Source organism: Sphaeramia orbicularis, chromosome 12, assembly GCF_902148855.1.
Source record: "Sphaeramia orbicularis chromosome 12, fSphaOr1.1, whole genome shotgun sequence".
NCBI classification, from domain to species: Eukaryota; Metazoa; Chordata; class Actinopteri; order Kurtiformes; family Apogonidae; genus Sphaeramia; species Sphaeramia orbicularis.
The window spans coordinates 39783084-39799238 of record NC_043968.1 but is presented as its reverse complement, the minus strand read 5'-3'; the positions used below and the strand labels follow the sequence as shown (position 1 = coordinate 39799238).

At 37.6% G+C, this 16155-nt stretch overlaps 1 protein-coding gene across 1 annotated transcript; it reads right to left on the bottom strand.

Moving 5' to 3' along the window:
* Positions 1 to 244: 244 nt before the first annotated feature.
* Positions 245 to 15868, bottom strand: fam180a (family with sequence similarity 180 member A). Its single transcript, XM_030150037.1, has 3 exons — positions 15636 to 15868; positions 1731 to 1828; positions 245 to 624 (listed from the first exon to the last, which is right to left on the bottom strand). Exons 1-3 carry the CDS (start codon positions 15706 to 15708, stop codon positions 295 to 297), a joined length of 501 nt encoding a protein of 166 aa, XP_030005897.1. The 5' UTR covers positions 15709 to 15868; the 3' UTR covers positions 245 to 294.
* Positions 15869 to 16155: the final 287 nt, after the last annotated feature.

Sequence of the window (16155 nt, the reverse complement as noted above, 5' to 3'; positions counted from 1 at the left end):
CCAAATACTATATATTTTATGGAAAATCTTCTATTTTTTTTTGTTTTTTGTAATAAATCACTTAGAATTCAAATGATTAAACCAGCATTTAATGGACTAAAATCTTGAAAACTGTTGAATGTTTGGTAGTTTTGAGCAGGGAAGAAGTTGTTTAAGAGATTTATTTTAAAAAAGCAAGAAAAAATGTTGACGTATTATGATTTTATGGTAGTTTTTGTCTGCGTGTACATTTTTGTCCACGAAGGTCACTAGAGTATTGTAAACTTGAGGAGGGCATGAAGGTTAACATCATTTTCATGAAGGTCTGAGGTCCTTCTGTACAGCTCTGAACAGTTGGATCAGAGTCTGACTCCACGCCTCTCTCTGCTGTTTGTTACTGATTTGAGTCAGTGTCTGAGAAGTGTAAACCAGGGTCAGCACCGTCCTCTCAAAGTCCTGCCAGCTCAAAGGGCGTTGGCGCTGGGTGAGCTCAGATGTTAGACGCCGGATGTCCGATAGCTTCTTAGGCAGAACGTCCTCACAGATGACCTCCAGTTTCTCCACCCTCCTCAATGAGGCGAGCTCCTCATCTGGGATCAGCATACCCTGCTCCTCCCCTCGGATCTGCATCCCAGCCAGCAGCATCTAAGGAATGGACTTCCATTAAGAAAAACACTCAAAAACCTTAAACATTAAAAACACAAACAATTTATTAGTTACAACTTGCAACCTTTACCAGTCACCGAAAAATGTGCACTCATCTAGTTCTGTGCTGAGCAGAGACACCATAAGATAATAATGAATGTTCTCTTCACTGGTGCCAGGAAACATTTGAGTAAACACATACTTCACACTTCTGCTAATGATTAGCAGCGATATAGGGTGTTTTCGTTTTTTGTAATAAAATACTTTCAGTAGCTCAGTGGTTTCCAACCTTTTTTGGCCCATGACCCCATTTTAACATCACAAATTTCTGGCAACCCTAGACGTTCAAACCAGAGACTTTTTTTTTGTTGCTAAAATTCATTTGTTTTTGATCATGTAACAGTTTGCTATAATATGTTGCAAATAAACGTTAATTTTAGACGACACTTAGGTTATATAATGTAAATTTTATCAGTAAGTTTTCATTTTTTAACATTTTTTTATCAATTACTAGAAATTTCAGGTGACGCCATTTGAATTCCAGGCGACCCTACTTGGGTCCCGACCCCAAGGTTGAAAAACACTGCATTAACTGCTCCCAATCCCCTTTTTAAGTTGTTTGGTACAGTCTGTTCTTTCTCAAACTGATCAAATCTTGTGCCACAAACATCTTAAACCAGTGTACACATCTGAATGAAGGGCTTAAACCAGTGGTTCCCAACCCCATTTTAACATCACAAATTTCACAAATTTTCACAAATGACCCAATTTTTTTGCTAAAAGTAATTTGGTTTTGATCATGTAATAGTTTGCTATAATATGTTGCAAATAAATGTTAATTTCAGATTAAATTTAGGCTATATAATGTAAATTTTTATAAAGTTTTAATTTTTTAACATTTTTTATCAATTACTTGAAATTTCAGACAACCCCATTTGAATTCCTGACCCCAAGGTTGAAAAACACCGCAGTAGCTGAAAGTGTGCCACAAATGTGTGATCTGGAAATGTTGAAATTACATTATTAACATATTTGAATTACTTTTGATTAAAGAATAACTGAGCCATGAGTCATTCCAACACAATCTAAATCAATCATGAACTGACCTCAAAAAGCAGGTTGATATCATCTGCTGAGTGCTGGAATGTCGGGTTGATCAGCGAATATGTTCCACGCTTTATTCTATATGCTGATGGATATAGAGCTACAACACACAAGAACAGGAAATTTGATTAGAAGCTCTGTCTCCTTTTTTAAAAACTAGGAGCCATGTTGTCCAATATGCAGTGAATGTGGGCGGGCCAGAGGTCATGTAAACACAGATACATTACTGCTCAAATATTATGCAGGTTGGACAGAAACTGGCTCCAGCTGTGCAGAGGGTAATTGCTATTCGACCTGAGCTGCAGATGCTCCTATATGTACAATAGATAATGCATCCAGAGGAAAGATTTCTGTGTGCTCTCAGAGGGGCAGAGAAGGCTGACTTCAGTTTGTCAGACTTCAGTTGGCAGTCCATATGTGTAGCAGACCAAGACTCAAGTTATCTGAGATATAGCTGGATGAAACCCTTCACTCTTGACTGGTGAAAACCGTTGCTTCTATTTCATCTCTATGATAAAACCCCATAAATCCATATGCTACTAAAGCTGATAAGCAGAAGCAATCGCACAAGGCCACACACATCTCATCCATGGGGCAAGTAACTAAGCACATTTACTCAAACATTTCACAGTTATGTACTCTTCACCAAAGAATCATATTAGATATTTACTTTATTCCACCAAATGTAAGCACAACATAACCTCTTTTACTTCTACCCAAGATGGTTTGCGATGTGTTTGTATTTCAAAAAGCTACTACAACCTTAAGCCTGGTCATTTGTGGCCTGGACCAAGGACAAACCAGTCACATTTTGCAACAGGTTCATAAAAGGGGCAGATTTTTATTTGGTTTAACTGTGTGCCCTTCAAATTTAATAATTACATTAACAGCTGTAATATCTTTTTATTTTGCAAAACAGCAATAAACCCATATTGCACTTCATTACGTTATTAACAAACCTTACCTACATTATCTACTACTGCTGCCTCTCGATGGAGCTTTGTGACAAAAGTCAATAAACAAAATATCTCTAAGTGGTAAGAACTTGTACTAGTTTATGTTTACGCATTTTACGCATTTGGCAGACGCTTTTTTCCAAAGCGACTTACAGGGGAAAACCAATTAAATCACTCAATCAATCAAATTTTATTTATATAGCGCCAGATCACAAGAAAGTTATCTCTTGACATTTTATATATAGAGTTGGTCAAAACCAGACTCTAAGTCAATTTACAGAAACCCAACAGAATCCTCCAGGAGCTTAGGAGTTTAGGATGAAATGATTCAATTTATCATTCATCTTTACACTGTGATGCAGTGTCTTTAAATCATTGAAATACTGCAGTTATTTTGTAAGTTTTCTTTGCAGAAATAAACAGTATTGGCACATGGATGATTTTTGGTTTAATATGAAATGAACAAATAGATCTATGCAATCTACTTTATATTGCTAATAAAACCAAAAGGACATAACAATGATTTATTAAGATCACCGATCTAATAATAACACTTTCATGTTCTCATCTTTGCATAACATCCCAACTTATACTAAGCAGAGTCCGTCTTTTAATGAAAAGTCTTGAAAAGGTTAGAGCTAAACAAGGCTGGAATTAAATGTCAGATAGCAGGCGGAGTGAGAAGAGAACACAAGGAGGTCACACAAGGATGCCAAGTAACTCCATCTGTATTTCCCCCTCCATACTGTTTATTATGTCAACTATTGCTGCCCCAACCCTTTAAGTCTCTTCATATTGCGATGCGCTCTGTTAGATTCAGAGTCTAATTTGGTGACACTGCTTCAGGAGAGAGGTGAAAAAGCAAAGCTGATTAGAGTTGAAAGGGGATTCACAGCATAATGAAGTAAAGTAAAACTTCCGTTGAGCTTCTCCAGACGTCTTACTCTCTTTTTCCAGTGCTTTATGCATACTGTTGCCATCCAGCTCTTGGCTCCCTATGTAAGCCAACACACAGATCACACACACAGATCTTAATGAGGTATACAGTATAAACACTGTGCTTCATCTGAATTCAGATCAAATCCCTCTACCCTACAGTGGCATCTATGGTGCACTGCCTCGCCAATTCTGCAGTAATGATCAGGCCTGCTGCCCGCAGCCAGATACATTTAGCTTTATAACATTTGTCAGGCCAGACAAAGCCACATGCACTGGCTGATCTCCTCATGTACCTGCTTCCTGCTTGGGTGACTGCCAGTCTGATCCCCTGCTTCGCTTTCTCAATCCAATCACCATTTAGAATGTAAAGAATAAAAAAGTGGAATAAAAAAGTCCAGAATTTGTCAGATTTGTGTAATCCTCACCATATTATTCCATACCTTTCACCCCTCCACCCTGCACATATTGAACTAAGACTGTACTAGGGATTTATCTGAGGTTAGAAGTTCATGTTTCTCCAGTACCTCCCAAAAGAATAAAGGCAAAAACAAACCTCAGGATTTTGGCCAGAAACAGCCCCATTTTATACTATACTATCTACAGTTCTTTTCTATTCTATTCTATTCTATATAAGATTGTGTGATTGTTTTAACAGCAATTGCAAAGATAATTATATTTTTGACTCACCAAGTAAATCTTTCATTTAGTGTTTTTTGTATACACGACAAGCTAAATTACTGGATGGATACTTGGATGGATATGTCCCAGTCCAACACTGCTAGAGATGCTTATTGAAGTGTAGCTGAAAATTTACACTCCTCATTTACTCCCAAATGCACCATCAGCAGCGGACAAGGAATGTATATTTGCAGAAGTAGATACCGAAGAGCCACTACGGCTTCAGAGGCATTGTCAGAGTAAACAATACAACACCCAGGAGAAAGAGAGCACATCAGTACGAGGGTTATATTGGGGATGGAGAGGCTGCAAATGGCAGCTCAGATTTACATTTGAAATATTATTTGCTACTCTGTCACTGGATGCTGCAGCTGTCCTTTGGTGCACAGAGAATTTAGTTCTTTGTGTTTCAAGCACTCAAAATAGTGTTTAAGAATCAGCATATTACTGGTGTTTTATTTCTCATGCAGGGTACAGCGGGATAGTGAGAAAAGGCTTACACTGGTGCAGATGATGCTAGAATGCATTGACATAGTCAAAGGGGTCAGTTTGGAGACAGCGCTCAGTAGTGGAACTCAGAGCGAAAAGGACAAGGGCCAGAAGGCAGAACATCCAGACAGCAGACACATAGGTCATGGAAGCACACTAACACAGACAAATCTTACACAGAGAACAGTATATGTAACCTATGGTACATACAGTATATAGCAGCCTGATTTATTGGGTTGCTTGTCAATGGCATCATGTCTACTCTACAATGAAACCCTGTGAAAACAGTGTGATATCATGTTAAAACAAGGTGCTGCATGTAGTATTTCTACTTTAAAATATTCACTTATGACCTTAAAGAGAACAAAGAACTATGAAGCCTTGTCAAAGATGCCAATGTATTGGACTGTAGAGATATGAACTGGATCTATTCATACTCACAGTCTGACAGATTTATATGCCCACTAGAGGGAGTAGTGAGTCACTCTGCTGACCTTTTCTGACCAGCTACTGACAGCACAAAAGCTGAATCCTTATTCACCCCTTGGCCCTCCCCCTTACCCCATCCCTCCATTTTGCGCGTACATGTGAAGGGGTGGTGTTGTCCTGATTCTCAGTTAGATGGAGGGGAAGGGCTAAGGCAGACGGCTGTATAGCCCTCGAAACGGAGATATTTCAGGACCACTCTACGAACGGAGGGTTAGGAGAAATTTCCCATAATTCTGTTCGAATCATTGGCAAGATGGAGGTAAACACAACAAAAAAGTGCAGCAGTGTGATGAAAGAAACACACAAATGTATGAATTTTCAAACCACTTATTTGATCGACCGTTTAATGCTGTTTCAATGTGTTATAGATCGCATTTCTGCCATTTATAGTTGATAGCCATAAGAAGATGACCAAAGCCCATGGAACAGTGATGGTTACAGCTACTGATGGCATGGTGAATACTTTCAGAAACAAAGTTTTTGCACCTACTAATTAAAACCTATTAATTAAAATTGATGAATGCTGATGACGCAACAGGTTGCGAAGGGTTGTCCCATTTCATAGGGGAACGTTTCAACCCCTACCCCTTGCAGCTGCGTTTCAAGGGGTAGTGCCAAGTGCAAGAGCCAAGGGATGGGGGTAAGGGGGAGAGCTAAGGGGTGAATTGGGATTGGTCCAAACTGTACAGAAAACAGTGGTGATTGGAGGTTTTACTGTGGCTGTTCTCTGCATAAAAACGGACCAAAGCTAACAGAGCTATAATGTAAACCTTTAGCTAATGCAGTAACCTATGTCACCATTACTGTGTTATTTTCACTGCCTGACAAAATAACCAGCTGTGAGGTTTTTTTTATTTGTACCAGAATGTATGTAAACAATAAGCTTCACACCTTTTTCTGTGAGTGATACAGTCTTTGGAGATGTACTGTTAATTTGTTGGTGCTTTTGATAGCTGTAGGTGTGTTCTGGTACATAACCTCCTCCTACTGTTGGTCAGAAATGTCACCTCTACATATGATCCCTCTACCTCATCTGTGTCTGAATCTGAATCAGGTCACATACATTTTTTATTGGTTGCAGTAGTGATAACATAACTCCCATAATACCTTTGTCATTATTATGATTGCAAGACTGTCAGAAATCACATACTGTATATTTAAGGTCGATTTCACATTGAAAATATTACTTTTTAATGTGGGCAAACAATCATAAACCCAAGGTGATGCATGGCTCTGCATGTTACAGCCCAGTTCTTTTCCACATGTCCTTCAGAACATCCCCTCTTTGCCTGCCACTGCTTTTACAACCTTTTTTTTTTTTTTTTTTTTTTTTTTTTAATTCTCATGCTTCCCCTCCCACCTCCAATGTTCCCAACAATCATTGTTTGGATGGGCAGGCTTCCCCCATTGTCATTACACACGTGCAGGGACTTGTAATCTCCCGCTAACTGCTTTAAGGAGATGAGGGAACAACAAAGATCCATTAATTAGCAGGGCTTAATGATTCTCCTGGCTGGAGGGAAGTCTTCTTTAGAGGGAAAAAAAGAAAAATTGAATAAAACAGAACCAGACAGACGTGTAGATCCCTTCCTTTTATGACAGAAAAGGGCGAGAAGTACCAGAGGTGTCAAGTAACGAAGTAAAAATACTTAGTTCCCTTACTTAAACTGAAATTTTGGTTATCTATAGTAGTAGTAGGAGTAAAGCTGACTTCTGGCTTGTTATTGTTCAAAAAAACAAAAAAACCCTATCCAGATAAAGGGCACGGTCCGGATAGAGTGAATTAGATTGTGGTTGGATGAGAAGTATAAACATATGCCATTCTGACACCCTATTGGTTTGTACGTGAGCCATCGCATCCAACTTTTTGCACCATTCCAATCAAGGATGCACCGATCCAATACCAGTGTCGGGCATCAGCTCTGATACTCGTATACTCATATTCGTACTCGTAAAAGCAACCCGATACAAATGCATCGATACCACTACGGCCACGTGACATTCACAGTTCAGTGCAGCAGGTACACAGAGGTGAAATAATGTGTGTGGAGTGTGAAGAGTGTGGAGATTTTTCAAAATAAATGACAGTGATAAAAGTAACGCTGACTGCAAGTAACGTTAAAGACACAGACAGATACGGGCGCAGCGTTCTGTCCATCCTCTGTGTACATTCCATCTGTTTTCCAGCTGCTGGCGGATGCATACCCAGATGGAGAATACCACCGGGAACCGTGGAGGACCCAGGGCTGGGCCGGGGGCACTGAGCGGTGCAGACCGCCGCCAGCGGAAGTGAAAACGAAACTTATGACTCATTTCTCTTTTCTCTACCTGCTGAAGCTAAGCTTTTAAACCTTACCAGCGAAAACGCTGCAATATTAGTATCACATTAGTGTTACCTCTGTCGTCTCCATGTTTGTTATTACTGACTTTCTTCTTCTTCTTCTCAAAAAATTTTACTCTTCTTTGTGGTATTTGCCCAGTATGGTTAATTAAGAGCGGTGCCCCCTGGTGGATTAATTGAGAAACGCTTATTCCAAGACATTAAATGTCAGTAGTAGCACTTTGTTCCGGTCAGACTAATGACAACGACAATAAAGCACATTTACAAAAGGAACTAAGAACTGGAATGAGATTAAGTACTCGCATCGGTACTCGGTATCGGCAAGTACTCAAATGTAAGTACTCGTACTTGCACTAGATCTGGAAAAAAATAGTATCGGTACATCCCTAATTCCAATACTTATATTCCACTTGTCATCATATCTTCCGCTCCATGAAACACATGATAATTCTCAGTAAGACACATATATGGTTCTTTAATACATTTGCATTGGGCAAAAATGCCTTCATTTTCAATGGGCATATATGCATCTGAAACAGGTAGACTAGTGCATCCCAAATGTTTCAACATTAACATTTTAATATAACATTATAGTCATTATGGCCTTTAGAAAAATGTTTTTTGGGGAGGTGGGGTAGTGCAATATAGGCCCCTGTGGCACCGCCTAAGCTTTTGTCCTAATGGTATTTTTTCCCCTTACATTTACTTTTATACTTTAAGCAGTTTTGAAACCAGTACTTTTACACTTCTACATGAGTAAAAAGCTTGAGTTGATACTTCAGCTTCTACAGAAGTTACTTTGAACCCTAGTATCTATACTTCTACCTGAGTAAAGAATGTGAATACTTTTGACACCTCTGAGAAGGACACGAGAGGAAAAAACCTGCTTTCAATAGGATTTTATTTCAACTTTTATTAAACTTCCAAATAAATGGCTGTATTTTTGCACAGAATTTAGCATTCACATCATAATCATGGGCTTTTACATCAATCCTCTTGCTGTGAACCCAGTCTTTGGAGAGCGTAAGTGCACTTACGTAATTCACAATCACCAGGTAAGATTATATAGGATTAGGCAGTATGGATGTGGGAATACTTTAAACAGCAGTGCTAAATGGAAAAATATAGTCTGCATGTCTGATGTCCACTCAGCAGGGATGGCATTCATGAAGACCAGAGGAGGGTGATTTCATTTCACATAAGCTTTGCTCTTATTTGTCTTCCTTTGTAAGTAAACAAGCAGACTATCTGTGATGTTCACTCATCTAAAAAAGACTTTTCAAAGATTTATTATATTGGACAAATTAAAGAGAACATATCTTAGTTAATGTAATTATTTTTGACACATAAATTGACAAATCTAATCAACTGGGTCAAAATGTTTATGTTCATACAACCACATATACTGTATAAAACAACTGGAACAGTTTAAAAAATACAAATTAAAAAAGGAAGCAAAACAAAGAATGCTACATGTTGTGGTCAGGTTCCATTACTGCCAGTCAAGGCAAGACATTCAAGAAAAAGTTGGCAATTTAAGGTGTGATAAAGGATTGTAATCATGATTTGGTACAAAAGCAGCAAACAGAAAAGGTTTAGTCATTCAGGAGAAAACATGGACCAAGGATTGCTGGTTTGAAAAAATAAATGTATGAATAAAATGAAAAATTGCTGCTCAAAGAAATAAAGGGATTTGAAAACTTCAGTTGTATTTCAGTGTATAAAAGGTTAAAGGGTAACTCACTATCCCTGTAGGGAAATTCAGTCCCTGCATTCTATCCATCCTGACACACATCACCAGCATTAGCATTAGTGATTAGCATTAGCTCTTTGCAGATTAGGAGCAGTGCGCTGCAACTGAAGGCACTCAGGGACCAACTTCAGATCTTCATCAGTACTGTGGTTAAGGGCACTCACAGGAGAATTACCCCATGTAAATCTGTTTTCAGTGGAAGGGGAAATGGGAAGACCTGGAGGAAGAGAACAGGTAAACTCTACACAGAGAGGCCCTGGCCCGACTGGGAATTCAATATGGAACCTTCTATCTGTGAGATGAAACAGATGCAACTAAAGCCGAACACCTGATGTTCCATCCCTCAGATGACGCTGCTACAAGAAGCTGATATATAACAGAATCCCGTGGGCTCAGGAGTACTATGGAAACCCTTGTCAAACTCTATATTACAGCGGTTCCCAACCTTTTTTGGCTCGTGATCGCATTTTAACATCACAAATTTCTGGTGACCCCAGACATTCAAAACAGATACATTTTTTTGCTAAAATTAATTCGTTTTTGATCATGTAATAGTTTGCTATACTATGTTGCAAATAAACATTAACTTTAGATGACGTTTATGCTATATAATGTATATAATGCACCTTTTTGGTGTCTGCTTCTCAGTTTCTCTTGGAGATGTCTTAGCGGGGCCAGGCAGGCGAAGAAATCTTTCCATTCTCTGTTCAGTTTGGTTTTCTGACTGCGACTGTGTCCGGGTAGGTTGAAGCATAGTAACATACGTGGTCACATGATCAGGTCAATCAAGATATGCCCTCTCACATATTATATCCTGCACGAAATTCATGGATTTGGTTAAATTTAAAACAGCGCAGATAATATACATAGCAAGAAATAATCTGTTGCCAAAAAATATTTGGGGAATGTTCACTGAAAGAGAAGGAGGCTGCAATCTAAGGGGAGAGCTAAATTTGAAAAAAAACATAAAGAACAACAATGAAAAGTATGTGCATAACAAGCTGTGGAGTGACTTTGTGGAACAATCTAGAACAGGAGATAAAGGAAAGTACAAACTAGTGCTGAGCAGCAATTAAAATTTTTAATCACAATTAATCGCGTGGATTTCTGCGATTAGTCGCGATTAGTCAAATAGTTATATTTTTTTTGGGGGGGGTGTTGCCGGCATCAACAACATGTATTACCTTTAAGTGATATTTCAGACTTGAAGTACTCCGGTGATAAAAAATAATTCCACATTGCAGTGCTTATAAACAACTTTGTCCTTCTCAACTCCACCATCTGAAGACATTGAAAATGAATGTCCATGTAAAAGACCGGTACTTTTCTCCGTGTTTATGTCCACACCAGTTTATTTCCACTTGTGAGTGACTGACAGGAGTCCTAAACCCACTAATAAGTACTAATACTACTAAGCCCGATAATATGTGATGTTCAGTTGTTCAAAGCAAGCAAAGGGAGCCCTCTAGTGGTGGGAATAAGTTGCACTAATGTATGTTTTGGCCTTTCGGTGTTACCGTAGCCAGTTCGGACATAAGATGGAACTAACTAATAAAATAAAGACAAAATAAATCAATTAGTTATGTCTATTAATGATATGCATATTCATGGAGAGTGCATACATGTAATTATTATAAACTTAAATTGACTGCTAATATAACAATCACATCGTAAATAAGTAAAGGTTAGTTCAGAGGCTGGCACATTATAGCCAAACACAAGCAATGAATTTACATAAACTTAACATGAGCCTGCATAAAGAATTAGCAACCCATCTGCAACTGCTAGCATAAACAAATTAGCTTAAACATGCTAATAACACATTGTAATAAACACATCCAAAATAACATCATAAACATGTTTCTAACGGCACGTTTGCATGTGACATTATTTAGCAAACAACAGAATGATTGATACATACAGGCGTTGAACTGCAGGAGTTAAACAAAGTTTGATTCTGCATTACTTGGAAGGTTCGCTCACTTTTCTCCCCTCAGCCGGCACGTGCACACAGCACAGGCGCTTGGTGCGTGTGGAGCGCCAAAATAAAAGCATGAGTTTCAAAATAAGAGTCCGTATGTATAAATGAACTAAGACTTGCTTGAAAGGCAGAACAATAATAAAACGGCATGAACGGGAGATGAAAAAAAATGTTGGCGTTATTTAATGAATGTGTTAACGCGGTAATAACGCGTTAACTCACACAGCCCGAGTACAAACATAAATATGTTTAAAAAGAGGTATAAAGAGTTGTTTCTAAATAGGTATATGGAAAATGAAGGATTAAAATGGTATTGTCTCAAATACCAGTCGTGGTTCTTGGAATTAAGAGAGTAATTTGAATTTCAGAGATTTTCATATGTGTGAGTGGATTAAAGAGAGGACAAATGTGAAGTCTAGATGAACTGAGATTGTGGGGGTGAAATTATGGAATGGACCTTATGATGCATTTAAGTTATTCACTCCTTTGGCAATGTTTAAAAAAAAAAAAAAAAGTACCTTTCATTTAAAATTATTCAGAAATATTGAATTGAAATGGTAGATATGTTTTTGTTGTTGATTTTTATTTAATCATTTATTTATTTGTTATTATTAAGATGTGAATGCTCGATGCTGTACACATTTAAGTTGATGTAAGCAGTGTATTAGTTGAAAAGAATAGGCAAAAAAAAGAACCTTTTGCTTCTAGCCTATTCCTTTTTTTGTTTTTTTTATGTTTATTATGACTGATGTACTGAGTAAATGATTGGTGTAAACCCAAAAATAAATTCATTCATTCATTCATTCATTCATTCATTTTATTTGAACTTCATTTTTATTAGGAAAAGTGTGTGGTGTTTTAATTATAATATATTGAATCATTGAAAAATATGTTTTATTAGTGATTTATTTATTTTTTTGATCAATCACTAGAAATTCCAGGTGACCCCAAGGTTGAAAAACACTGCTATGTTATATACTTACAGCCACAAGTGCCAGTTGAAACTTTACTGAGACTGAATGAGGCTTTATGGTAATGTTGTCCAGAAGCACTGTCGACTTGTCTGAGTTCAGAGGCTTCTAGAAAAGAACATCACTCAGTAGAAATGTGTGTTGTTCCTGGATGAATCGATGCTACACATTATTAATGTTTTTTTTCTGGGTGGGAGAAATGGGTATTGTGTCCAAAGATGATAAAGACCATCCAGACTGTAAACAGTTACAAATCCAAAAGCCAGGGTTTGATATGGTCTGGGGATGTGTCAGGGTCCTTGGAAAAGGTCATTTCCACTTAAACCATTAAAGCTGAAATAACATTTCAGAGCAACACATTCTGCCTCAGAAATGGTCTATTTTCAAAAACATCCATACTTATTTTAATAAGACAATGCAAAAATCACATTGTGCACATTACAAAGGCCTGGATGAGCGATAAGAAGGTGTGGACTGGTCTGAGGCAACACCAAAGAGAGGATGTGTGGAGCATCTGGAAACAAAATACAACGTTTGCAAGACGAGAGCTACGCATAACACCTGAAATGGCAACATTACGACATAGGCAATTCTTTTTCTGTGCAAGTTTTTGTGTTTGTAGCCAGAAAACACATAAAATATTGTGTGTCGTGGTCATGCTGTTAGTTACAAATTCTTGAGGTAAATTTTACTATCTTTTTTTCAGTTTTTATTTGCATTTTTCATATTGTTGCATTTTTTAAATTTGAAGTTGTGTGTTTTCATTATATACTACTACTACTACAACTACTACTTCTACAACTGCTTTCTTTTCTCTTTGTTAACAAAAATACACTCTTTTTCTTTTCAAAATGCTGACATGAGTCTTTATAATTAGTCTTTCTAAAGAACAACAATATTATTGGTGTTAACATTCAGAGTCTCCAGCAGCATTACTCAAAATGTGCTTATATCATTACTTTATCAGAAAATATAAAAATTCATCAGTGCAAAAATTCAACAACCTACCAAAATGTGGTCCTTTTTGGCACACAACCTCTGTTTTAGCACATATTTTTACCGTTAAGCCATTGGCCACTGAAGTATTGTCATATCCTGCTGCATCCTTCAGTGTTAATATGATTATTCCTCACCAGATGGTCTAATGTCCTTCATGTTTGGTATTTAGGTGCAACTTGGGAAGCTCTTGGACAGGTTCTTTGAGCGTTTACTTTAACCTTCATTTTCAAGGTTAAATCGAGGTTGATGTGTCAAATTTAGATGGTTGTGCTGACCTAGATTTTTCAGGTGTTCAGGGTCAGTACATGGTCATGGGGGCAGATAGGAGAGGCTAGAACAGATGAGGTGAAGGAAAAGTGTTACCGGTATAGATAACAGGGGTATAGGTGCAGCCCTCATTGTCAAAAGGGGTGGTAGGGGGTCATTACCATATTCAACATTGGTCTTGGTAAGTTTTTCAACTATTTGTAAAAATTATTTTAAAAAAAACAACATAATCTATGCAGAATCAAAAATAAGGTTTGTATTTCAATAATGTAATGAAATAGGGTCAATGTTTTTCCAGCAGCTGTTATTCAATATCATGCGACAGGTCCAAGATATCAAACTATGCAAGTGTTGAGAAAGGAATTTCCTCAGTGACTGGATCCAGTAACAACAAAGTAGTCACTTTTTGCCCAGAAAAGAAGCTGTGTATATCTTGTATGTCATGATTTTCCTGTTAAATACATTCTTTTACAAACACAATGGAAGGTGTAACAAAATTGAATATTTATTTTCATTTGTTATCTTTTGGTATTGAAATGAGACACAAAACATCTCAACTGCATAAAGAATCATTTTCTTTATTGTAACAAGAAAAATGTACCTTTCTAGTGATTATCATTTTATTTAACCTCTCTATATACAAAAAAATATAAACCTATAAAGAAGAAATAACATCTTAGCATCCCAGATTCAGAGCATTCACAGCATAATCACAGGCTTTTCCATCAATACTCCAACTGTGAGCCCTGTCTTTGGGGAGAAAGTAATTCACTATCACTAAGGAAGATTATATAGGATTAGGTACTGTGGATGTGGGAGCGGCGTTGATAAGTGAAAATATTGGAGATTTGCTATATGTCCAATTTCCACCCAGCAGGGATGGCTGTTCATGGAGGCAAGGGGAGGGTGATTCTAGATGAGTCTCACCCTTTGTCACCTTCTTTTGTGGTTGTCAGTCTCCGTTCTTCATTGGACACAATATTTCCAAAGATCAATTATATGAGATGGTTTAAAAGGTAAGAAAGTGAATATTTTAATGCAGTTGGATGCTTTTTTTTTTTTTTTTGGCGTCGTACCTGGATTATGACAATTCTAACCTAAATGAGTTTATAAATTTCTGTTGTGGGCTAGATATTGGTTTGGGAGGGGTAATAATGACCACAAAAAAGAGGCTATTGGTGTTAACATTCATAGTCCTCAGCAGCATTACTCTAAATGTGCATGTGTGTTCACTGAATAGCTAATTAAGAAGATATTTACTCATATGATTGTTTTTTCAACTTTATTATGTCACTGCTGCTCCGATAACAACCATATAAATTTATCTTCGCAACGTTTCTATAAATATTTCTAATAGAATTTGATTCCTGGTTTGCATTAAAATACTGAGGCAGATATATGTGCATATACACTGTTGGCCATAAAGCTGGAACAATGTTTTTTATTATTTTTATTCCTATTTGCCAACATCCCCTTTAACCAGGTACAACATACTGAGTCCCAGTTACACTTTATCTAAGCAAGAATAAATCACATTGTGACAATCATTCATGTGAAGAAGTATAAATATTTTATTCCAACTTTATGGGCAATGGTGTATATTTCAAATACAATGGTAAATTAAGAACAATGAAAATGGATTTGGCATTCTCTCTTCTGCAGCAATTGGTTTTTAATAACATGTAACAGATCCAAGGTGTCAAGCTCTGTGAGTGTTGAGAAAGGAATTTCCTCACTGAGTGAATCCAGTAAGAACAAACCAGTCACTTTTCACAGGAAAATGAGCTGTTGATGTCTTCCATGCCACAATTTCCTGTTTAACACATTCTTTGACACATACACAGAATTGTGGCACCAAGATTGAATAGCTCTGATTATTCATTTGCATTTGTAATTATCTTCAAATATTGGCATGAGCCACAAAAAATTACAAAAAAACAATTTCTACTCTTGTAATGTTTTTCAAAATTCCTATGTGGCTGATGAGAGATGACAGATACATGATGTATGAAGGTGAGTCTGCAGTTTCAACAGGTTCACCTACCTCTGCTGTAGTGCTGAGTGGCTGCCAGATAGACGGGGAGGTAAATAACGAGTAGAGTGAAAAACTGCACCATGTTGATTTTCACACTGCTCACACACAGATCTACTCCCTTGTTGACTCGCCTCGCTGTGTCTCTTTAAGGGGATGCAATCACGGTCATAAATGCAAATTACAAAGGTGACTAAAAACAAAGTGGCTGGTGAGGTTCGACATTTCCCAAGTAGTGGTACCGTGTGTAGGATCAGTACTTCATTCTCTGGGCTCATTTAGCTGCTGCCTCCTCCCTCCATGCTCTGTCCCACTCAGGATTTTTTTTTTTTTTATTTTTGAATGTGTGTTCTCCTCTCAGGCCAAGCTGTTTCAACTCTCATCTGGAAATAATCAGGATTTGGGGAACGCCAGCTCTAGCCTGGACTTCCAGCTACTGACTGCCCTGTCTGCGTGGATCATTTACTGTATAAGAAAATGGGTAACTAGGTGACTGACTGCCTGTCGCCTGATTGAATGAGCATAATAGCAT

Excerpts from the sequence above, each read along its gene's own strand:
- fam180a (XM_030150037.1), bottom strand. The coding sequence starts at position 15,708 with ATGGTGCAGTTTTTCACTCTACTCGTTATTTACCTCCCCGTCTATCTG. Across the intron at positions 1,829-15,635 it reads CACTCAGCACTACAGCAGAG|CTCTATATCCATCAGCATAT; the intron begins GTAGGTGAACCT and ends TGTGTGTTGTAG. Across the intron at positions 625-1,730 it reads ATATCAACCTGCTTTTTGAG|ATGCTGCTGGCTGGGATGCA; the intron begins GTCAGTTCATGA and ends TCCATTCCTTAG.